The sequence below is a fragment of the Nicotiana tabacum genome, chromosome 5 (genome assembly GCF_000715075.1).
Source record: "Nicotiana tabacum cultivar K326 chromosome 5, ASM71507v2, whole genome shotgun sequence".
Classification (NCBI taxonomy): domain Eukaryota; kingdom Viridiplantae; phylum Streptophyta; class Magnoliopsida; order Solanales; family Solanaceae; genus Nicotiana; species Nicotiana tabacum.
In genome coordinates, this window is record NC_134084.1 from 122,149,728 (window position 1) to 122,176,109 (window position 26,382).

At 37.1% G+C, this 26,382-nt stretch overlaps 1 protein-coding gene across 1 annotated transcript; it reads right to left on the minus strand.

The window, feature by feature from the left end:
- Positions 1-3,813: 3,813 nt before the first annotated feature.
- Positions 3,814-8,941, minus strand: LOC107762439 (beta-fructofuranosidase, insoluble isoenzyme 1-like). Its single transcript, XM_075253990.1, has 5 exons — positions 8,701-8,941; positions 5,292-6,310; positions 4,617-4,861; positions 4,233-4,332; positions 3,814-4,124 (listed from the first exon to the last, which is right to left on the minus strand). Exons 1-5 carry the CDS (start codon positions 8,891-8,893, stop codon positions 3,924-3,926), a joined length of 1,758 nt encoding a protein of 585 aa, XP_075110091.1. The 5' UTR covers positions 8,894-8,941; the 3' UTR covers positions 3,814-3,923.
- Positions 8,942-26,382: the final 17,441 nt, after the last annotated feature.

The window sequence follows — 26,382 nt, forward strand, 5'->3', positions numbered from 1 at the left end:
CGCATTTGCGACCAAGGCTTGCCTAGGTTAGGATCGCATTTGTGACACCTGGGTCGCAATTCCCATGGTTGATAACTTTGCAATTACGAAGCCTGATCTCGCAATTGCGAGATCAAAGGCCTAGGCAAAAATACCAGATACCAGCAACCTTTCCTAAGTCCAATTTCACTCTGTGGCCTATCCAAAACTCATCTGAGTCCTCGGGGCTCCAAACCAAACATGCACGCAGGTCCAAAAATATCATACGGACTTGGTCGTGCGATCAAATCATCAAAATAACATCGACAACTATGAATTAAACCTCAAATTCATGAAATCACTCAAGAATATCAAAATTACCATTTTCTCAACTATAGGTCTGTTTTATACCAAACCAACTCTGATCTTTACCAAATTTTACAGATTCAACTTAATTATTATTTCAAACTTGTACCGGGCTCTGGAACCAAGATACGGGCCCGATACCATCAAGAAAATGCATCAATTCACTTCTAAAAAGCTTTATATTTTCCGAAAAATAATTTTCTTTAAAAATACATTTCTCGGGCTTGGGACCTCGAAATTTGATTCCGGACATACGCCCAAGTCTCATATTTTACTACGGACCTTACAAGATTGTCGAATCACGGGTCCGGGCCCGTTTACCAAGAATGTTGATCAAAATCAACTTTATTCAATTTTAAAGGTCAATTTCCTTATTTCAACTTAGTTTTCACATAAAAGCTTTCCGAAAATACGCTCGGAATGCACACGCAAATCGAGGTGAGACAAAAAAGATGTTTTTAAGGCCTCGGAATACTGAATTTACTTTCAAAATGAGTGATGACCTTTTGGGTTATCACAATACACGAATTGGCTTGAGTCGTGCTGGGCACTATCCTAAGAAACTATTTTTGCAATGGGAAATGTTTCTCCAGGATTAAATAAGCCCATATCTATTTACATAGAGGATACAGGAATCAGTAAAATTAAATATTACAAACCCGGCTATTTAAAAGAAGGGAACAAAAGAAATTAAACTACCAAAAAGAAATACAATAAAGGGAAGATGGTGAATAATGAAATTAGAAGGAAAGAGAAGAAAGATTTCTTTTTGTCTTGCTGATGATGGTTTTCTTATCTAGTTGAGAGCCTATTTATAGGCACATTTGCATGGATCCATATGCTGAGAGGAAAGAGCGTGGCAAATGCAATTGCCAGTTTTCAAAAGCTTCTTGCCATTTATCTCTTCCCTTCTAGAAGGCTTGCCACATGTTTTTGGGTAAGACATTTGTCTAACAAAGGGCATTAAAATATTGCTACAAATTCAATAAAAGTCTCCTACTTATTAGTTATTTCTCCTACTTATTTACATGCATGCTTAGCTAATTAGCCTGTGATGTTAAGAAAGGATATTAAGCCTGTGCCACCATTGAAATCTTGAATGGAATACATAATTTAAATCTGATAAAGAACCATATTCCCTTGCTAAATTCTTTTTAACAAAAAAATCCCGAATTCTTAAACATTCATAAACGTTAAGAGCATTGTGTCACGTCCTTAGTCTTGAACTAAGTACACGTGTGGCACTTGACAACTCGCTCACGATCTTGCAAAACTTGTCCACGATCTCGCTATGCCAAGTCAGCCTTAATACACTCAAGATCGCTAAGAGATGTTAGAATACAGGAGAATTGCCAAAAGAAGCTTTTGTATTAGAGAAACTTGATTTGTTTGCTTGATAAGTTTACCAATGAATGCCCCTTATTTATACTAATCACTTAGGGGCTAGTATGTAAATAATAATTGTTTCACAAGTCCTTCTATATTTACAATTAAGTACTCTCTCTAGAATCTTCTATATAGCTAGAATCTTCTAGGGACTTTCCTAGCAAATCCATAGGTTTCTAGAGTCTTCCTAGTAAAACCTCTATATTTCTCTAGAACCTTCTCACAAGTGCTATTCTATTTTATATGTAAGCTTCCATATGGCATTAATATATGCCAAATGGCAGCTATGTAGCATGATGATATGGCGGATCATGACACTCTCCCCCACCCAATTTTGTGCTGCCCTCGGCACAAAGCATCGACACGTACGTGCGCACCTCGCCTTGGTGTCGCCGAAAATCTTTGTCTATTAGCCATGATGCCCTACAAAGCGGTTCGTCTTCCCATGTTACAAGGTACTGGTCACCTTTCTTTTTGTCCCGTTTGTACTTTAGACGGCTAGCAATGATGGCCTCGATCCTCCGCACATCGGATGCCACTCCTTGATCTTGGCCTGAATCTTCCCATGATTCAACCAAGTCTAGCAGCTTCTCAAGCATCGGGTCCATGTTTCCACTCTCTATTCGGCTTCCCTCCGTAGTCCAGCCTTACTGGCAAACTTGAACCCTCTGCTTGGTGCATCGTCTGAGTTCGATAGTATGCCATCACTTTGTAATTCGTCATCCTCTTCAACTATGTCCGTCCAACTTTTCTTGCTGCCACCATGGTCCATTTGCATGGTGCCAAGATAGGCTTTGGAATCTCCTACTTTCGGCTTAGATTCCAAGTGCATCCCTCCAATGCAGGCGGTTTCTCTTGGGTCATCCTTATGTGCTTGAGCAAAGTTCCATATCATTGCTGCAAGCTTCCCCAACTCTAGGCATTCACTTGCCCAATGTGATCCTTTACAAAAGTAGCACCCTTCCTTAGGCATGTACTCGCTACCGTTTTCTAGCCCCTTGTCGTTTCTCTTGGACCCCTGTCCGTTATGGGATGTCCCCTTGCCATTACCCTTGTATATCTCAGCTTTGCCTTTCCCATTGTCCCTGTCAGGATCTCCCCCGCCCCTATCGGTGTTGCCTTCTTTGGACTTGGCAGGCTCCATCTTGAAGTCAACAAGTGACTCGGCTACTCCCATGGCCTCGTTCATGTTGGCTACTTGATGTCTTCTTAACTTCCGCTTTGCCCAATTTTGCAACCCATCCATGAAGCGGAAGAGGGAATCTTCCTCGGACAATGACGAGATTTGCAGCATTAAGGTAGTGAACTCGCGCACATACTCCCGAATTGTGGCATCTGTTGGAGCTCCCTTAGCTTCCGCTAGTCTGCCACCTCGCGCGCATCTCGTGCACCACCATAGAGCTTTCACTTAGGGACCTTCACGTTGATCCCTTCTGAAAGTACCAAGCCCTTGGTAATTCAGGCCATGATTCCCTTACAAAACTTCCTGCCAGCAATCTTTTGTATTCTTTCAAACATTCCTTAGTCATAACCTTTACTCTGATACCACGTTATCATGTCCTTAGTCTTGAACTAAGTACACGTGTTGCACTTGACAACTCGCTCACAATCTTGCAAAACTTGTCCACGATCTCGCTATGCCAAGTCAGCCTTAATACACTCAAGATCGCTAAGAGATGTTAGAATACAGGAGAATTGCCAAAAGAAGCTTTTGTATTAGAGAAACTTGATTTGTTTGCTTGATAAGTTTACCAATGAATGCCCCTTATTTATACTAATCACTTAGGGGCTAGTATGTAAATAATAATTGTTTCACAAGTCCTTCTATATTTACAATTAAGTACACTCTCTAGAATCTTCTATATAGCTAGAATCTACTAGGGACTTTCCTAGCAAATCCATAGGCTTCTAGAGTCTTCCTAGTAAAACTTCTATATTTCTCTAGAACCTTCTCACAAGTGCTACTCTATTTTATATGTAAGCTTCCACATGACATTAATATATGCCAAATGGCACATACATGACATGATGATGTGGCGGGTCATGACAATTGTCTGTCTTACTGTCAAAATAAGGATAGAAGTAGAGGCTACACTACAACAATTTCCAGAACTTGACATGATTAATTAAATAGTAAGTCTCCGATGTTCCAAACCAAAAAGAACAGACAAATACACCGAACATTAATGTGGAACGAAATACAAGTATTAGCTTCAATAAGAAGAGTGACCAAATGACCAGTTCATCTTAGGTTTACTCATGCTCCATGCTTTCAGTTCAATTTTGATAGTCTCTGTCCCATTGTTAAAGGCAAATAAATGTGCATTATCATATATTGCTAATGTTGGATAAACTCTTGATGTAATACATGTTTTTCCCCCGGCACCAAAACTTTCCACTACTGAGTGATCAATCTGCAGAAAAATATATTGCAAAAATCAACAACAATATGGACTAGTCACATAACAAATGTGAGAGAATTTTTGAATATATTCTTCAGGGAATGAATGAAGAAAGCTTACCAAACTCCGCAGAGATAATTTCTTATTTTTTGCTAAATCAACATCTACATATCCACCAAATGATGGTTTGTACATTGTCTTGTCATTCTCAAGTGTTGATCTGGTCGTTCAAAAGGAAAACAACAAATAGGTAAATAAATGAAAAAATAATATTGTATTATGCATAGTCGTTCTCAAAATAATAGCAAAAAATAATTAAAATTTTTTTGTATATATATACATTTTGTATGTTATATACAGAAATTATACAAATTGTATACGTTTTTCCGGCTACCGAATATAAATAATTTCCGGCACGGGCTAAAAGTAAAAAAACCCTAAATAAATCAAAGTTGAACAATTAGCCCATAGTAGAGATCAATAAAATTGTTGATAATAAATTACCTTGAAGCATCAGAACACATGAGAACTTTATATTTATTTTGTGCCTTGAAAACTCTGAAAAATACAGGTGTGTATTCTTCCAAATTTTCAGAAGCCAAAGTTAGGAGACCAAATGGCCCAACTCCACCATGCACTGTTGAACCTTTAATACCACATACATCTTGAGCGTAAAGGTCAGTCCAGCTTGGATCAAACGGCTCTGCTTTATCCAAACTTGGGAAGGAGAAAGTCACTTCAACATCAGCCTGCAATTCTCGTTAACACCTTAATTAATTCAGACTCATCTTGTTTTGTTATAAAATAATCTAATACTAAGGTCAAAAATAGCATGGGCTAGCCATTTTTCGGATTAGTAATCGAAAAATAGCTAGTATTTGCAAAGTCATTAAAAAATAACCACTGTTTTGCTAAAACACAAAAAGTTCTAACATAATATACGGGATTATGGAGCTCATCCGTATAAACTTCCAGCATATATTATGTTGGAACTCCAGGACACAGAAAGTCCTAGCATATTATGCGAGATTATGGAGCTCCTGCGTATAAACTTCCAACATATTATGATGTTAAATTTTGATTACTTTTTAAATAGTGGTTATTTCAATTACCAGTTATAAATGTGACTGTTTTTGAATTTCACCCAATACTAAGGGAATAAAGGACGAAAATCCAAACCTGTGCAGGTGTGATCCCTTTAACTTCAATCTTTTCTCCCTTTTTCAACTTGTGATTTTTTAGTTGGACCTTTTGTTCTCTTAGAGTGTCTAATTCTTCAACAGGCCATTGAACCAATTGTTTTCCACTTGGATCAAGCCATAGTTTGCGAGGTATAGTTTGGATTCCAGCCCATCCTTTCCTGACATCGTCATCAACACTATCTGATTCGTTAGCCCAACCCCACATAATTCTTCGATTCTTGCTGGGGTCATAAAACGACTTGGACGCGTAATAATTTCCATAGTCAAGTCTCATTCCCTTCCAACCATCTACAGAAGTTTTGTCCGGACTGTACATATCTTTTTTGGTATCATAGGTACCGACCGTGTAGTACTCAAACCTCGTAACATCAAGGCTAACCTTAAGAACATGCTTAACATTTTTGCCATTGTATGATGCATCCAAACCATTTGTACCATGCAATAACACAGGGTAAAAATCAGGACATTCCCAATTTCCAGTGTTATCAGCTGAATGAAGCAGATTTTTTACCTTAGTCCATTTCATGAAATCCTTACTTTTGTACAATAATGCTATTCCCTTATTTTCCCACACACTACCTATTGATATTCTCCAATAACCATCTTGGCCCAACCAAGCTGTTGTTGGGTCACGAAATTGGGTCTTGTTGATGGTAACGTCGGCGACGATTAACGGATTGTTATCGGGCTTGATCCATTTCTCGAGAAATGGATCGGACAAGTTGGCCGGGATTGCATAATTTTGTACTTGGGTCTTTTTGGAATCAACAATTCCAGTGTAGAGAATAATGGGCTTGTTGCCTGGCAAGATTGTGGCTGATCCAGACCATGTACCATATTTGTCAAATACTTTTGATGGGTAAATTGCAGGCTCAAGTGTGATCCAATTAATTAAGTCTGTTGAAACTGAATGGGCCCAAACTATGTTTCCCCAAACTGATCCATATGGGTTGTATTGATAGAATAGATGATAGACACCATTATAGTACATTGGGCCTGTTTTGCAACAAATATGACAGAGAGGAAAAATGAGTTAATAAATAAATAAATCAATAAATTATATGGTAATTTAAGAAAAAATGTTAAAAAGGAGATTCTCGGACTCACCGTTGGGATCTGATGTTGGTTTGAAGCATCCGGTAAAGACCATGAAAAGGAAATATTGATTAGAACACAATTTAATGCAATAAAGATAATTAGTCTTAGTGTATGCTCTTTGCGCGTGTACCTAACTCAATAAAAAATTTATTTAAAATTTATCTTTGAGTTAAAAAATAAAAATATAAGTTCTTAAAAATAATGAATATTAATCGTGTATAACTAATAAAAAATAAATCTGCTCCACGGAAATACTCAATCACCAGTCAAATAACTGAACTGAAAATGCATTTCAAAGAATGACTGAAGTTAGAATGGCAAGTGTGTATTTAGTTTGGAAGTATCATTATTCAAGTGAGACTAGTGTTTAAATAATACTAATTAGCGAGCTCATACCAAATTTTAAGTATTTATTTGCAATTATATTTTTATTCCATAAGAATACTTTTTCAAATAGTAAAAATCCGATTAGGTGAAAAATTATCCATGCACGACATATTCCAAAAAAAGCAAATGATAGTTCTTTGTAAATCTCAAAAATTTAAGGATCACTTTATACCATAAATAAAGTCTACAATTGAAATATTTTTTTAGAAGCCATAATTATGGTCAAGAAACTCACTTATATTCAGCTAAATTAATACTACCTAGAGAAGTTAAAAGATCTCATAAATTATCTTGTTGGAATAATTGATAATTTTGGAGTTTGTTATTGATTTCTGCTCAATATTCTAAATAATTGTAATTGCTAATTTAAAAGCTTTTAAAACTAATATAATATAGAATACAATTATTAGTGGAATAGTCTTCTATATATTTTTAAATATTTTAATATAGAAGAGTTTCATATAAATCGGAACGTGTGCAAGTTCTAAAAAAATTCGACCACTTCCATATTATCCAGAGCCAAACTACTTCCTCTTTCTTTAATGTTCTTATTCTCTCCTTTATTTATTTTATTTATTATTTATATATAATTTAAGTGTAAAATTTATATAAGGTATAAATACTCTAACCAAATCTCAAACGGCATTGGGAGTGATTGCAACTTGCTACTTACTACATTTCTTTGACTTCTGTTACAGTCAAAACCTATTGAACACGTTGCTTTTCTATTTTACATTTATTAATAATATATTTTTCTCTTTAGCCCTTTTCTTAAATTTCCTTTAGGCTAGTCTGCTAGAAGTGGATGTGGCCTTAAATTTTAGTAGTTGAGGAGTATTTGCCATTTGAATTTAAAGGTGGGGCTTGCAATAGTTGGTCTCCCCCACAGCAAGTCTACAAAAGATAATTGATACAATATGATAACAATACTCTAACCACATGTTTTGAATTGTATACATTTAGAATTCACCCTTTTATTTTTTGAAATGTGAAGTTAGGGTTGACCGAATAATTGATCATATTATATACTCAGTACAATATAATATACTGTATTATCTATTTGCAATAACACACACAATGCAAGTTGGCCCTGCCCTAGCTAGCTCTCTCTGTATTTATAGTTTTAACCTACATGTGAAGAAATATATACATTATATATATTTATTACATGTAGTAGTTACGTACAGTATCCATTTACGTGAATGCTAGCTAAGTTGCTTGCCACAAATAACAATATGTGGTGGCCGTTCAAACAAGTCAGATCCGTCCCTGATTTAGAACGATTGGATAATATATTCAACCAGAAGTTTCTTTTCCCCATATTTAATCTTTTTTTTGTTCTATATACAAAAAACCTATACAGACAAGAAATAATCATTGACAAACCTAACAGCAAAAGTACTGCCAAAAAAACAAGAAGGTACCATTGTCTCTCTTTTTTCCTTTTATATATGGAAATCAGAAAAAAGGTAGAATATTTTGGGAGATAAAAATGTCAAGAAGTTTAAAGGAAACTAAAATAACTGAATATTTCCGGTCAACGACCAATTATAATAGAGTAAACAAAATCTAGTTATTCACAACTATGCAAAAAGCTAAAATCAGGTCATTAGAATGCAACGATCTATCACCAACACAAAATGCTTTAAAAAAAAAAAAGCAGACTAACAAAACTACAAGATATCAGGTCACTTATACGGTAAAAACCTAGCAGGTAAATCTATATGAGAAACATTTTTTGGAATTTAGAAAGCCGATAAAAATAATAGCCAACAGGTTATCACAAGTTAAATTATATTGATATAGCGCATGAAACTTTTACTTTGTCAGCGTATATAACTTAAACTCTATGAATACTTCAAACTAGAGAAGAGGGAGAGGTTGGAGGTGTGAAAATGTACCGTTGATCCAGTTTTTAGGTGGTTGAAAATGGTAACCAGTTCTGTGGACATTTTCTACATCAATAGAGCTAGTAGATTGTAACTCTGGAAAAACTTTGTGGGAAGCATTGACGCCATTGTTGGAAAAAACAATGAAGAAACAAAGCAAAAATGCTTGCAATGCCCAAAGAGAAGACTTTTTTAGATACTCCATTTTGTTTTTTGGCCTTGCCAGAGATGTTCTTTATTTGTTGGAAGGAGAAGAGTATTTATATAGAGAAATAACTAAGATTATAGAGGAATGAATATTTTAAAATTCATGAATACTCTTGACATCGTCTTAATTTCAGAATGATCATGAGGATTGTTTTTGGATTTGTTTATTAAACAAAATGCATAATTAAACTTTAGATAAACGTTTCTTATATTAAAAAGAAGATTTCAAGGAACTTATATTTTAGAAAATTCACTGCATCTCTGTTATTTTTTCCTTCCTTTTCACTCCTTTTCCTTTTTTTTGCCGGTTTTTTTACCACCCGTCTTTGACATTTGCTATTCCTTTTGTATGTGTTTGAGTATATTAGTATATTATATTAAACTGAGTTAAATTATATACACCTTAAATGTAAAGTAAATGAAGTGCAAGATGAATAAACATAGGATATTTATATTTATTTGAACAGTTAATCTATTGGATATTTATTTGGTTGAAATTAACTATTTAAACAATTAATTGAAGCTTACTATTACCTTTTATGTAATTCCATTTTGTATATTTTATAATCTAGAAATGATTAAATGAATGTCTGATTTTACACTTAAAAGTAATTGATTTAAATTCTGAAAACATACATAACTGAATCACGTAACATAGCATACAGAAGAAGAGACTTATCTAGCAAGTAAACCAGAATTTTTTTATCAAGAAAACAAAAGGAAAAAAATTAAGGGAAAATTAAATATCCCACCCCATGTGTGATTAAGTGTGATAGAGAACATGCGACAATTAATAGTTGAATAATTCTTGGAGTAGAAAATTCCAAAGAACAAATCAAAACAATTCACGTTTCAGCAATACAACTTCTTACATTTTTTTTTATATGAACCATTCCAAGATTGTGCTTGATTTTGTCAGTTTTTTTCTTTTCTTTTATAAGTTTCTATGCATAATATCATGGAAGGATCAGTCAGGATCTAGCTTCTTAATTACCTCTAGTTTCTTTCTATTCATTAATGGCTGCCTCAGTTATTTTTATTTAATTTTGGTTGTTTTGGGGAGTTAATGTGCTATAGTTTTCGGTATGGCGACTATTTAGTCATTGGTGTAGTTCTTTCCTCAACCATTCGATGTTGTGATAGAGTTGTCCTCCTGAGCCACATGTTTCACGTCCCAACCCCGTATCTCCATGTTATGAAAGAAAAAAAAATCATTTATAATTGGATAATAGATCTACACCAATTTATATTTCTCATTTTTATAACCAGTACAACTTGGACGTGCATTGTTTCTCATTTTTATAACTAATACAACTGATATCTCGTAATTTCTGTCTCTCATTTTCATGACGAGTATAGCTAAGATCTGCACTATTTTGACTTTCTTAATTTTATAACCAATTCAAGTAAATTTACTATGATTTATAACAAAGTGGTATTTACGTACGCCCTTCTCTATTGACTATGGAAATGTAGCCACATTATTTAAATTGGTTACATAATATTCCCTCTATTCTAATATATTTTTTCTTCTTTTGCTTATTGAGATTTAAACTGAGTAAACTTTGAGTAATATATAAAAATGTGTTCATTTTTCTTTTTGATATGAGGAAAATTACCACCAACCGTAACTTTCTGTAGCTTTGAAATACCTCAATAGTACTAATTAAGCTAGTGTAGTACTGCAGTATAGCTCTAACGATTTTTACATTCCTATGTCACATAGGAAACCTTATTACCCTCAATATTTAAGATTTGACTTAATTACACTTAGTATACTAAATTGCTAATTCTATACCATAATTAATTAAGGGTATAATTAATTGTACATTTTTTACTCCTTAATTAAAGGAATCTGCACGTTTCTCTCTCCTAACCCCTCAGTCTCACCCACGTTTTACCCATACCCACGTTCTTTTTGCTATTTTCCATCTTCTGAAACCAAATTCTCCCTCTAAATTTACAGAAAATTGAAGAAACCCTTCAACAAAGTTGGTTCCCCATTTTACTCCAGTTGAAGTTCATCAATGAAGAACAACAAAGTTCATCAAAATTGAAGTCAAATCTTCAAAGTTCATACACACATTTACCTTCAGCTTCAAATTTTCTCAATGAAGAAGAACAACCCTTCAAAGAGACAAGAGAGCAGCAATTCCACCATTGACAGCCATTAAAAAGCTTCGAAGCTTTGAATTCAAATTTAGGTTTTCAAAAATCATTATTTGTTTTGATTGAGTGTTGTTGTAAATAATTGGGAATATGTTTTGGAGTTTATATCTCAATTTTGAGGGGTTTTGGTGAAGATTTAGACTTGGTTTTGGCTGAATTTTAGATTGAAACTCGAAGAAGAAGAAGAAGAAGAAGAAGAAGAAGAAGAAGAAGAAGAAGAAGAAGAAGAAGAAGAAGAAGAAGAAGAATTGCGGCAATTGTAGATAAATTGTAGCGCAATTGTAGATAAATTGTAGAAAAATTGTAGATAAATTGTAGACTATTTTTTGCAGAAGATTTGTAGAAGTTTTAGTCGTTTTTTATTTGTGAAAACATAAAACAAAGCATTTACAATCAGAATACAAATAATCTACAATTTATCTACAAAATATCAACAAACTGGGTACATTGAATTTTAATATCCCAATTCTCATTCAATTGTAGCTTAATTGGTATTTTCGACATAATTGCATTTTTTGCAGAAGATTTTGTAGGAGTTTTAGTCGTTTTGGATTTGTGAAAACAGAAAACAATGCATCTACAATCAGAATACAAATAATCTACAATTTATCTACAAAATATCTAAAAACTGGGTACATTAAATTTTAATATCCTAATTCTCATTCGATTGTAGCATAATTGGCATTTTCGACGTCATTGCGTTTTATGCAAAAGATTTATAGAAGTTTTAGTCGTTTTTGATTTGTGAAAATAGAAAACAAAGCATCTACAATCAGAATACAAATAATCTACAATTTATCTACAAAATATCTACAAACTGGGTATATTGAATTTTTATATCCCAATTCCCATTCAATTGTAGCTTAATTGGTATTTTCGACATAATTGCGTTTTTTGTAGAAGATTATAGGAGTTTTAGCCATTTTTTATTTGTGAAAATAGAAAATAAAGTATCTACAATTAGAATACAAATAATCTACAATTTTTGCAATATGTCTTCTTCTTCTTCTTCGAGTTTCAATTTGAAATTCAGTCAAAAACAAGTCTAATCTTCACCAAAACCCCTCAAAATTGAGATATAAACTCCAAACCATATTCCCGATTATTTTCAACAACACCCAATCCAAACAAATAATGATTTTTGAAAATCCAAATTTGAATTCAAAGCTTTCAAGCTTTTTAATGGCTATCAATGGTGGAAAATATCTGGAAGAATATTTACTTCCATAATTGCAGCGCGCCTAAATAGGAATATCTGGAAGAATATGATTTGATCTGATTTACGCCAAATCTTTTTAGAATATTATGTTCCTCAATTTTAGCTCGACAAATTAGGAATATTCAACTACTATTAATTAGTATTTAATGATTGGTATAATAACTGTAGAAAAAAAGTGGACAGGGCGCGTAAATTAGAAACTATGCATATTTTTGGTAATAAGGTTTCATATATGGTATAGGAAAGAAAAAATCTCTTTATTAAATGACTATCGATTAGCAAATACTATAAATAAAATTAGGATAGTGGTTACCCTTAAAATGAGAAACAATTGAATTTATACGTTGTTTAAAGGATATGTGATTTAATTTAACATGAATGATCTAACAACAGTAAATAATTGAGTTAAAGGAAAACAAGACGATCAAACCAAATGTGATGGATGATTAAGTCTAACTTTATGATAGATACTGGAAATTGGTCCCGATCCAGCCCCCAGAACGGGCTTGGTTGCAACTCAATAAACAAATAGCTGAAGAATACTTTGAACAATAGCTAGAGAACAAAAATTAACTTTATTGCCTTGGTATGCGTGCCAACAGTGGTCTTCAAAATAAAAAGGTTCTCTCATTTATATAGTAGAGGAGTTTCAATCCTAGTACAAGTCTAAGTAAGGTAAAGATCTTTTTCTTCCGGTAAGCATTGTTACGCAGTTGATATCGGGCGAGATTTGCACCATAATATCTGGTTGAGGGTGGATATTTTGGCCCCTCCTTTGCCCTGTCTAACTGTCTTTCCCTTAGCCTCAGTTCTTCACTTTCCTCGAGCTTAATGCTTGGTCGTGTCTAGTTCTGAGCACACCATTCGTCCTTCCCGAGCTCTGGCCTGTGGAAGCCCTCGGCTTTACCCGAGGCCATATCGGGTCGCTCTGTCCTCTCGTTCCTTTATCGTCAAATTGGGGGTAACTTTATCCCCGATTTGACCCGCACACAGATAGTCCCCTCACTTTTCAGGGAGCAGATTTATAGAAACGATGAGAAGTGATTAACTGTTAATTGTTCCTTCCTCCGTATACTACAAACGGGTTGACGAGTCAGCAAAACGTCCATCAGTCGCGTTGTTCTGACGTTGGACACGTGTCAGTCGTCGGTGGACCATCCTCGGTGGGCATCGAATGCGAAAAGTCACGCATTAATTATTTCCCTCCTATAAAAGCTCTAGTTTCCTATTTTTCACTTTGTTACTTTTCGATTTCAAATCTTCTTGATTTACCCTCGAATTTTTTACTTGCTCATCGTTCCCTCAAATCTTTTCAAATTGTTCTTCACACCTTCATCTTCAATCTTCAAATCTTCATACTTTGCCTTTAAATCTTCATATCAATCATCAAACCTTCATATCAGCCTTCAAACCTTCCTATTCCCAGATAAAGATGGCAAAAACCTCAAAATTTGTGCCTCAAAATACTGCTCCTTCAACTTCTACCACGACGGCAGATACTGAAGCGACCTTGCCGGCAGTAGCCTCGGAACCTCCTCTTAAGGATTTTATCCCCAGAGGCTGCTCCACAGATAATGACTTTAAGGTTGAAAGGGTCTCCGAACAAGGAGATCGTGTTGAGGATGCATGGAGGTATATCTGCTCCATCACCAAAGACGCTCTCCCAATAGTACGGGAGGATTGCAAGTGGGAAGGCAAGGAAGTAGTCATCCCTAGTCCTGATGAGGACATCACACTGCACATGGAGGGGTACTTGAGCGTTTATACGTACCCCTTTACACTTGGCCCGATGGACACGGTGGTCCTCGACTTTTGTAAGAGGTACGAGGTCTGCCTAGGGCAGATCCATCCGTCCTTTTGGAGGATCGTGATTCTCTTCCGCCACTTTGTCAACAACACGAAGGAGCCCCAATTCACCATCGACCATCTGCTCCGTGTCTACAGCCCCCGAATCTTTTGAGAGGGGTTAATCAAGCTTGCCCGGCGGGCAAACAAGACTCCCTTCTCGAGCATCGTGGCAGGGGAGATTTGTTCGAGTCAAAACCAAAGATCTAATTCCCTCGGATTTCCTATCGTTCCCTAAGAAGTGGAACTCGACGCGTAAGTTCATCTCCTCTTAAGTCGTCAAAATAGCCCTTTGAATTTGCTATTCTTTTTCATCACCCGGCTTTCTCGATATGCAGCGGTCGCCCGAGTCCCAAATGCAGTCCCCCATTTCAAGTAGTGGATCGAGGGCATCTGCAAACAATTGACATAGTCTGAGTGCAAGTGGCATAAACTTTCTAAGCGCAAATGGGAGGCGCGTTCCCATGGTGAGTGTCCTTCTTCTCCTGCTTGCCTAAGTCCCTTTCGTCTAAGTCCCTTTTTCTTTTCATAGGTTTGCCCAAGGCCATCAGTTCAGGAAATTACTGAGGATGAAGCCTCGTCCCTATCTAGAAAACCCTCTGATTCGATACAACCTGCCGTCGAGGCTTCCATGAAGAAGGAGGAGAAAACAAGAAAAAAGAGAAGGTCCTATGGCTCTTCGGATGCTCCCACCGAGACGAAGAAGAGGAGGGTCTTGGTCAGGGTCATAAAGAGTACTAAGAAAAGTACTCGTGCCAGGGTTTCAGACTCTAATTCTCCCTACCGGCTCAAGGACTATGCTGAGGATGATGACATAGAGCTTGTCGTCCAGGAGTTGGCCGACGCTGCATAGGAGCGGACAGTACCGGAGGGGGGTAACCCTAAGGTTGAACCCTCCTCAACTCGGGAGCACGAGGAAAAAGTAGGGCCACTGCACCTCGAGAGGCTACTCTGGTCCCGAGAGAGTCTGCGGACGTCATTGATGTCCCGGAGTCACGATCCCACACTGAGCCTCTTTTTGATGAGGCTCGGGCCATTAGAGAAAAGCTGACCGAGGCATGATGGGTCAATGGATGAGGCCCTTAAACTATATTTTGAAGGTATGGACGTCGGTGCACTGAAAGACTACTCCGATTTTGGCCACCTAGAGATCCCTAAAAGGGATTTTCTACCAGGATCAGACGAGCTGAGTTCGAGCCCAAAGCTTGTGAAGCAGTTCTCCGCCCCGAGTGCGAACCCTGACCATAAGAAGACAGTCATGTTTTATGGTACCGCGGAATACCACGATGCTATCCGGGCCGATCGGTGTGGCCAGCTACCTTCGTTGCTTGGTAACCGAAGAGGACCAAGCAAAGATGAACGAAGCGGATGCGCCGAGCCTTTTCAACGAGGCACAACAAGCGCTGAATAGGGTATGTTTTCCTTTTCTCATATCTTTAAAGAGTCCATTTTTCCTTAGCGTATTTTAACATTTTTGACTTTTTTATGCCTCATGCCTCTGTGCTTCATCATGTAAGCTTCCATCGGTCTCGGATGGAGGTGGGTCACCTTGAGTTCGAGCTCAAGGAGCAGGTCCGGCAAAAGGAGATGTACAAAGCTCTTTGTCAGCAAATAGATAAGGTCCTAAGGGACTATTCCATCCTCCAAGCCGAGATGGAAAGAGCTCAAAAGGAGGCCTCGAAGGTGAAATGGGAACATGCCCTTCTGGTTGAAAAGGTAAGGGTGTTTGAGATTAATAACGAAAGGTTAAGCGCAACTGCTAATGTCGCAACCTCCTAGGTCCAAGAGAAGATAGACCTAATCGACCAGCTTAGAGCCGAAATGGACGAGGTCAAAGCCTCAGCCGAGGAGTTGAGGAGAAAGATGAATCTCCTGGACTTGGAGCGGGATGCCACCAAAGAGGATTTGGCATCGACCAAAGATCAACTTCGGGTGATGAGGAAAAAAGCCGACAAGTGGTCTCGGTTGAATAAGGAGCTCCGAGCACAACTTAACTCAACCATTACAGAACGGGACACTCTCAACTAAGAGTACACTGCGCTGAGGTCCAAGTTGGAGGCTGCTTCGAACGAGGCCTCCGAAGTTCAGGACATGTTGGCCTAGTATAAGAACGATGTAGAGGTAGTCTATGCTCGTGTAATAATGAAGTACGAGTATGTGAAGTGGCTGTCTCGGAGAGAGACCCTTGAGGAGATTCATGCTAGGGCGGTTGACCTAGCATCCGAGGTCGAAGAGGCGAAGAGGCTTGAAGTCGAGGCCAAAAAGAGATACCAGCTCGATGATTCGGGCAGCAAGTCGTGCTCCGATGAAGACTACGCAGGAAATGCCTAAGTTTATTTTTTGTTTTTCCTTGTATTCTGTATTTTGGGATCGTTTCACAGTGCCTCTGTAAATACCTTTTGGTACATATGTATATAAAACCTTTCTCCAGCTATGCATTATTTCTTTTACTTTTCTGTACTTGCTTGTGTCTAAGACTTATAATATGTCGTCGATGCCTTAGCATAGGATTTGGCATCGTTTAAATTGTTCGTTCTCCTAAAGCCCGGATGAGGCCTGGATTAAGTAATAACTCTGAATTACTTTAGCTTCGGAGGACCTGAAAATTCTGAATATTTTAGCCGGACATAATCATTCTTTGCCGAAGTTGCCTTTTTTCATGGCCGTAATTCAAGACCGAGTAACTTGACCGGGTCTGAACTAGTCTTTTTTTGGTTATTAAAATTATGTAAGGACGTTACTTTTCAAGTGCGGACTCAGACATCTCCGAGCCGTTTAAGTTGGCCGTGACCTTTTGTGTTTGGGCCCTACCTAGTAGGCTCGGTGCCTTCGGGATTTAGTAACCCGAATTTTTTGGTCTTATCACCGGGTAGCAGTCCCGGTTCCCATAGGCTTTAGGGTTTTGAACCCAATATTTGTTCTAAGTAATTTTTGACGATAATATTATTTATGCAAATGTGAACCGATGAAACATAGAAGGAAAATTTCTTTCATTATCTTGATGTCGTGTAAATAGTCGATGGTACAAAAACTATCTGCCATGGCAAAAATGAGCTATGTGGTCACGATTCATTTGATTGTTTGACCCTTACACTTAATTCTAATACTCAAGCCTTGGCTTTTAATATCGAATAAGAATGCCTTCTACATTCCCGAACTCAGGACATTGACTTAGGTTGTGATGGCCCCTAGTATTTGAGACTGAATTTTTGAGGGCTCGAATACTATTGATCTGATATGGATGATACATATTCCTCGGTCTCAGGTCGATCTTCAAAATTAGGATAGCACGTTTTACTGTTGCCTCGTTAAAAACCTTACCGTAAAATCCACTCGGGAAAAAATCGGTCGAATGGGAAAAGAGTGTAACGCATTCTTTCAAACCTAATCCTTAAAATTGACTTTGTCTGTGTACCTACACGGGTTAGTTCAAAGCGTAATAAACCACAAAGAAGATTGTTTTCATACCTTAACAGTAGTAACGCTTTAAGTGTGCCACATTCCAATTGTTGGGTAGTTGTACCCCATTTCTAGATTCGAGCTAGTACGAGCCTTTCTCGGTTATACCAGTGACTCTGTATGATCCTTTCCAGTTCAGTCCTAGTTTCCCGGCATTCGGGTTCTTGTTATGTAGTATGACTCTCCTTAGTACCAAGTCTCCGACTTGGAGGTATCGAAGGTTTTCCCTTCGGTTGTAATATCTCCCCATACGTTGTTTTTGGGCCACTAATCGGACTAGGGCGACTTCTCGTCTTTTTTCCGCTAAGTTTAAGCTCGTGGACATGGCTTCATCATTTGACATCTCTATAGCGTATTGGAACCTTAGGCTTGATTCTTCTACCTCTACCAAAATCAAAGCTTCTGCAACGTAGACTAGAGAGAATGGTGTTTCACCGGTGCTTGACTTCGAAGTCGTTCGATATGCCCATAAGACCTTGAGCAAAATTTCTTTCCATTTTCATTTTGAGTCGGTCAATCTCTTCTTCAAGTTCTAGAGTATAGTTTTATTTGTTGATTCCGTTTGAGCGTTCCCACTTGGGTGGTAGGGTGTCGCTAAAATCTTTTTGATTTTGTGATCTTCACTTATTAATCTTGTCGCCGATGAACTGACTCCCGTTATCGCACGTGATCTCGGCCGGTATCCCGAACCAGTATATTATGTGATCCCAGATGAAGTCAATGACCTTCTTTTCCCTAACTTTCTCGAACGTCTGTGCTTCTACCAACTTGGAGAAATAATCGGTCTTAAGTAAGATTAACTGGGCTTTACAGGGTGCCCACGGCAAGAGACCGATGATATTCATTCCCCATTTCATGAATGGCTAAAGGGAAAGGACGGGTGAAGCATCACCCCCCATTGGTAGATCATCAGGTTATGCCTCTGACATTTGTTACACTTTTGATCGATGTCTTTTGCATCTTTTTCCATCTATTTCCAGTAATAACCGGCTCTAATCAATTTTCGAACCAAGGACTCTGCTCCCGAATGGTTTCTACAAGTCCCTTGTGTACTTCCCTCATCACGTAGTCGGTCTCCCCCGAACCCAAGCACCTTGCTAATGGTCCAAAAAATGATCTTCAGTATGATTTTCCACCAACCAAGCTAAACCTGGAAGCCTTCATATGTAGGGCCCTCGATTATTTGGGATCCGATGGCAATTTCCCTTTCTGAAGGTAGTTTATGTATTTCTTCCTCCAATCCCAAGTTAAACTTGTTGAATTTACCTTAATGTGAACTTCCTCTATCACTGAGTTCATCAATTTCATCACTGTTCCGGAATTAAATTCATCGGAATCTACTGATGACCCTAGATTAGCCAACACATCGGCCTCGTTATTTTGTTCTTGGGGTACATATTGTAGTGTCCATTCCTTGAACTGGTGTAATGTCACTTGCAACTTATCCAAGTATCTCTGCATATGATCCTCCTTTACTTCAAATGTCATAGTGACTTGGTTAACGCCGAGGGGGGAGTCGCACTTGACCTCGGCCCCCAGGATCTTAGCCAGTTTTAGACCGCAATCACAGCCTCATATTCGTCTTTGTTGTTAGTCAATTTCACAATTCTAATAGATTGCTTTATTACGTTACTCGTAGGTGATTTTAATACAATTCCCAACCCGGACCCTTTTGAGTTAGAAACACCATTCGTGAATAGGATCCAAATCCCGGAGCTAGTCCCCGAGGCGAGCAGTAATTCTTTCTCGACCTAGGGATCAAGGCCAGCAAAAATCAGCCACGAAGTCTGCCAAAATCTGAGATTAGTTTGAGGTTTATACTCAATATTGTACCCGCAAACCTCTACGGACCATTTACCAGTCGACCCGAGAGCTAGGGTTTGTGCATAACATTTTTAGCGGGTACGAGGTCACGACACATATGGGGTGACATTGAAAATACGGCTTTAGTTACTTAGATGTGCTTAATAAGGCGAGCACTAAATTTTCTAAGTGTGGATACCTCGTTTCGACATCGCCTAGGCTTCTACTAACATAATAAATAGGAAACAACATACGTTCTTCTTCCTGGACTAGGACACCATTTACTGCTACCTCGGAGACTGCAAGTAGAGGTATAGCTGCTCGTTCGCCTTCGAGGTGTACAACAAAGGAGGGCTTGATATGTATCGTTTGAGTTCCTCTAAAGCCTAATAACATTCTGGGGTCCAAGAGAAGTCATTCGTCTTCTTTAGTAATTAGAAAAATTGATGCCTTTTGTCGGATGACCTCGAAATAAACCGACCCAATGCGCCTATCCGCCCGGACTACTCTATACCTCCTTGAAGTTGTCAACTACGATGATATATTTTATGGCTTTTATCTTAACCGAGTTGATCTCTATTCCCCGGTTGGATACCATGAAATCGAGGAACTTGCCCGAGCCGACTCTGAAGGAACACTTCTCTGGATTCAATTTCATGTTGTATTTCCTCAGTATGTCGAAGGCTTCCTGCAAATGCTTCAAACGGTCCTCTACTCGCAGGGACTTAACTAACATATCATCAATATAAACCTCCACTAATTTTCCTACTTGTTCTTCGAATGTCTAATTAACTAGGCATTGATACGTGGCACCTTCATTTTTTAACCCAAACGACATTACGTTGTAACAATAGGTGCCGAATTTAGTTGTAAAAGAAGTCTTTTCTTGGTCGCTCGAGTCTATCCGTATTTGGTTGTATCCGAAATAGGTATCCAGAAAACTCAGCTTCTCGTGCTCGGCCGTTGCATCGATCATTCCGTCGATGTTAGGCAAAGGAAATGAATCCTTCGGACATGCCTTGTTTAAGTCCTTATAATCTACACACATTATAAGTTTGTCCCCTTTTTCAGGTATGACCACTACGTTAGCTAGCCAATCCGGGTATTTAACTTCCTGGATGAAATCTATTTTCAGAAGTTTAGATACCACGTCTTTGATGAATGCGTGTTTGATCTCAAACTGCGACCTCCTCTTTTGTTTGATCGGGTGGAATTTTGGATCCAAGCTTAATTTGTGAGTTGTCACCTCCGGTGGTATCCCTATCATATCTAAGTGGGAACAGGCAAAACAATCGACATTAGCTTTAAGAAAATCAATATATTTTTTCTTGAGCTCAGTGGTTAACCTCGTGCCTAGGTATACATTTCTATATGGTAGATACTCGCTCAGTATGACCTACTCCAATTCCTTGATTGTCGATTTGGTGTCATTTATATCATCGGACGCTATAAAGATCTCGAGACCCCGAAATCATCCTCCTCATTTGTTGTGTGTTCCCCTTGTTTCCTTGGACCTGTCAGGGTCGAGGTTATTGATTGCTATTTGGTTTCTTTCTTTTCGACCAGTCCCCTACCTTTTGATGTTGTGACCGCGGGCACCGGGATAACTTCCTTAATAGCGAACATTTCCTTTGCAGCCAGTTGTTCCCCGTAGACTATTTTGATTCCGCCTAGATGGGAAACATCAACGCCTGATGCAGGTTCAAAGGCACTGCTCTCATACTGTGGACCCATGGACTCCCGAATAAGGCATTATATCTCATATCCCCCTCGGTCACATAAAATTTTATTTCCTGGGTGGTCCCGGCAGTGTTTACTGGTAGGCTTATTTTACTCTTCGTCATTTTGTATGCCATGTTGAACCCGTTCAATACTCGTATTGTTGGTATGATTTGGTCTAATAATCCTAGTTTTTCTACGACTCTCCATGGGATTATGTTGGCCGAGCTACCTAGATCAATTAACACACGCTTAACTCGAGATGTATTAATAAGTACAGATATTACCAGTACATCGTTGTGAGGCTGGATGATGCCACCAACATCCTCGTAGCTGAACGAGATGGACCCCTCCGGGACGTAGTTCCCGAGTGCATTTTTCCCTTGTTATAGAAACTTTGGTGCGCTTTATCATTGGCCCTTGTGTGACATCCACTCCCCTAATGATCATGTTAATCACGTGTTACGGCTCCTCCTGCTCAATTTTTTTGTTGGCATCCCTATTATTGAAATGATTTTTGGCTAGTTGATGACGTCCATAACCCACCTCTGTAGGAGATACGATACGGTCGTATGCAATAATAATTATCCAACTATGAGTCGGGGTCGAATCCACTGGGAGTTATGAGGGGTATTAGGGGTATCTATTTGAAGCAAGCAAATGGGTTATCTAAGATTGCACTTCCACAACAAGGTTTTATTTTCTATCTCTATTGTTACTCTAATGAATTCAAAATAAAGAAAAAGATTGTAGATTAATGTTTTTGAGGTTTTTCCAATTGGATTAAAGGCCTAGGGTTGTGACCATAACCTAGGTGTTTGCCTAATGGGATAAAAATATTGATATTTGTTTCGTTGATTGGGGTGTATTATAGCTCTCAAACTCTACATTACCCACTCAATACCTCTAGGTCAGAGAGTGATTTTGCCCAATTTGGCTTTCTGAAGTTCAAATGGGTATCAACCAAAATAGTTAATAAGAGCTCAAGTCGGGTTATTACTATCTCTAGTTTTAACCCTTTAATTAGGTTAACCAATCTCTCAATTAACCCAATTCCTTGTTAGCTAAGTTAGCCTAGACTGGGTCTCTCTTTCTAAAGTAGAGACTAAGTCAAATAGGCATGAATCAATGTTTACAACCATTAATTCTAAAATTGAAGCATAAACTAAGGTAAATAATCAACACCCAATCATAAACAAACACTAAATTAGATACCCATAAGGTTTACACACTAGGGTTAAGTCACAACCCTAGTAAAAATCTAGCTACTCATAATGGAAATTACATAAAATAAAGATGAAGAGCCAATTAAACACATAATGGGAGATTAAAATGATGAAATCTAATATTAAAATACTCAAATAAGCTAAAACTTCCTAAAATAGCATAAAGAAACGGCTATAGCAGCTTTGTATGTTCAAAACTTGACCTAATTTTTTGAAACTCGTCCATTTATACAGGGATGAAAATCGCAGACAAAAATGCCCCTCGGGATGTTCTGCGTCCGCATAATTCCATGTGCGGCCCGCAGATTTCTTCAGTTGGCATGAAGGTGAGTTTTGCGGCCGCACATTTCTCGACTGCGGCCGCAAGGAAATATTGTGTGGTCCATACTTCACAAAGGCTAATGGACTTGGTTTTTTTTGCATACTCTCTGATCTTTGACTCTTAAGCCTAGTTCTACGGTTGCACAATTCATGTGTGATCCACACATTGCTGAAAGTTCTGTTGAAATTTGCTTCTTGGTTTGTGGCTACAAATTAAATTCTACGGTCGGCAATTTCTTCTATGGTTGTAGAATTCCTTCTGCGGATCGCACATTTGTGCTTCTGCGCTCTTTATTGCCTTATGCTTCGAGACACTCCTTTTTGAGTTGAATTTCATTTTGATATACCAAACTTCCAGCATTCCAGCAATTTGCACAATTTCATTAGTTTCGAAAACACAATTCAATACTTTCAGACTAAAACAAAAGCTAAAAGGTGCTAATAAGCAGTCAAAATTCTCACTTATCAACTCCCCCAAACTTAAGTCTTTGCTTGTCCTCAAGCAAATAAATTAGCTTTCACCTTCAAAAGTTAAGGGTCATTTCAGCGAGTCAAAGGTGAGTCATCCACACATCAATTGGGACCAACAATTACCCACACTACTCATGCATTATCAACAAGACGACAAGTTAAACATTCGTGCACATATAGTTCTAATGTGACATTTGAGCTTCAAGGATTGATTTTGCTCATCAAGGACTCCTGCTCTATCATGTAAGCCATAGGGGACTCCAAACTCTTCCTCCACTATTTTTCATTTGTCAAGCTCACTTAAGAAATTTAGCACTCAATCCAATGATTTATGAAAGGTTCATTCATCCCTCTCAAGAGAATGTCACAAGTACGGCTTCAAGTACCATAGGCTTGCCCCTCATGCAGTTCACCGCTAATATAAGCTCACTCGATTTGAAATCAAGTAGGACTTCTTTCGGGATGTAATGAAGGCTTATGGGTTAGGGTAGGATACCATATGTGTAAGTGGTTATGCCTTTCCTTAAGCACTCCATCTTTCATTTCTCTGCTCACACTTTGCCAATTCTTAGAGGTAGTTTCTTTTCATCGGGGACTAGAGAGACTTAGCATCACTCTTTCTTGTTCATTTCATTCTTTTTCTCCCTTTTGATTTCTCAATATTTGGGATCATTAACTCCTTTTAGATCCATTCAACCCTTCCACTTATTCACTTTTTGCATTTTTTTTTTTTGTTCTTTTCTTTTTCTTGCCTTCTCTTCTTATAGAGATCATTTCTTCTCTTTTTGTCCCTTTTTTTCAAGTTCCTCCTCTTTCCCCCAAATTTACGTTTTAATCCATTTGTTTCACAAGAGTGTTAAGGAAAGCACGGGTGCCAAGAGAGGGTCACGACAAAATGGTTAAAGGCTTGTAACATGATTATCAAATGAGAAAGGCTAGAGGCTCAAAGGGGTTGACTAGGGATAATGACACTGGATGACAATAGAAAACTCCAACGGGCCAAGGATAGCCTACAATTGTAAGCACGTGATTTTTGCCCTATATGAGAATTACTCCCAAAAAATTCAAAAATAAAATGATTTTTCTTTGGTGTACAATTTTGTGATATTTTGAAGAATTATTTGTATTTGTCTGTGCGTGTTTATTCGCTAAATTAATAAAAAATACAAAAATATGTCGCATTTTGCATGTAGGATTTAATTCTACAATTGTTAGTAATTAAAATTGTTTTACAAAAATTAAAAATTACAAAAATAGGCATCGTTTGCATTTTTAGCATTTAATGTCCAAATATACAATTTTATGCTTAATTAATACTTAATTGTGCGTTAATTGTTATTGGGAGTTAATTTGCGCCTTTATAACTTAATTTAGTTCTTAATAATAGTTTAAGTATTTTTATAATTTAGTTTTAGAAAAATAAAAGAAGAAAAGAGAGCGAAAATATAAAGAAAGTCGGAATTGGGCCTCTTCTTCAATTTCAAGCTATAGGCCCAAAAAATGGCCCAATCTTCCCTACGACCCAGTCCATTAACTCAACACCCCTTCTTCATTTTTGTCCAACACAAAACAAAACCCAAAAAAAAATAAAAAAATAAAAAGTGAATTATCACTATTAATAGTTTTATTTTTTGTTTTTTTTTATATATATATAAAAAATCCGAAAATATTTTATTTTATTTATTATTTTTATTTAAAAATATATATATATATATATATATAGTAATTTCGGAAATGATTTTAAAAAAAAAAAAAGTAAAAGAATGTAGAAAATTTAAAAAAAAAGTAAAAAGTTTTAAAAAATTTAAAAGTAAAAGAAGGTTGGAATTAAAAAATAAATATAAAGATATCTGAAAATTTAAAAAAATTTAAAGTAATTGAAAGTAGCATTTTTAAAAGAAAAAGAAAAGATAGTGGTTTATTTTTTAAAGAAAAGTTAAATAAAGTGAGATTCTCTTTTAAAAAAATAAAAAGTGGGATTTTAAATAAGATAAAGTAATTAAAGTTGGAATTTTAAAAATAAAAGTAAATAAAGGTGGGATTTCTTTTTCTAAAAAAATAAAAGCAATTTGTAAGTGGGATTTCTTTTAATTAAAAAAATAATAAAATAATAAAAAAATAAATCTGAAAATTTCGAAAATTTTGCTATAAATAGAAGAGAAAATTTAGGAAGAAGGGTGGAAAAAAAGAGAGGAAAAACTAGATAGAGAGAAGAAGAAAAGAGGGGGCGGAGTGAGAAGTATACACCCGATATACATTCTGGATACACTGAATATACAGGGGCAGAATTCATTTTGGAGAGTTTTGAAGTTGAAAAAGAATAGTTACTGCTTCATTGCCTCGCTTAAGATCTGAAATAGTCAGAACCTTCCTACCTTTTACTTCTTCACTATACTTGGAGTCGTTTATAGTCTCCTGGGTTTTCTGCTATTCCTACTGTACTGGTTTGCGATGTTGCTGAATCTGCTGTTGCTGTGTTATTACTGCTGCTGACTTCTCCTTCTTTTGTTCTTGTACTGCTGTTTCCAGGTACACATTTGTACAATCTCGGCTTGAAGCAAAAAATGAAATATTAATCAGGCTTTGTTCCTGTTGAATTCCTCCTGTTTAGATTTGTGGTTGAATATAATTTTTCTTTCTTCGTATAAAGATGTAGTTGAATGATTAATGAATAATGAGGTTGCATATGTATACTTTCTTCATCTAATAATGTTAGTTTAAATTACGGAGAATAATTAATCTGTTTTGATATTATGGTCAATCTCATGTTCTAGTATTATTGAATAACATAATATAAAATGAAAGCAGTTTTTCTTTGTACAAACTCGATCGCAATTTTCCATTCGCATTAGCCGTAAACTAATAACTAATAAGTTACGTTTTTCAGCATGTAAATAATTAAGAGATTTTCTTTTATTTTAGAGACGAACTTAATAGAAAATATAGTCATTGTAGGTTTATCCTTTAAAAATAAAAATGAGACGAGCCTCGCCAAATAAAACGTATAGATTGCGGGGCCCTCACAAAATGTATGGTTTAATTAGAATTCGGAAGGACCGTTTAGCGAATTTCACGGTCTTCCCCAAAATAATAACGCGATAGTCTCTTTAGGCGCGTGTTTAATATTTTACTTTCTTAAGCCTGGGTGTGCATTTCATGCGACCCGAATCCAAATCCCAAAACATCAAATAAAACGTGTTCCGGATTGTGGGTGCATTTCATGTAACGCAGTCCAAAGACGTGTTTTAAGCGATG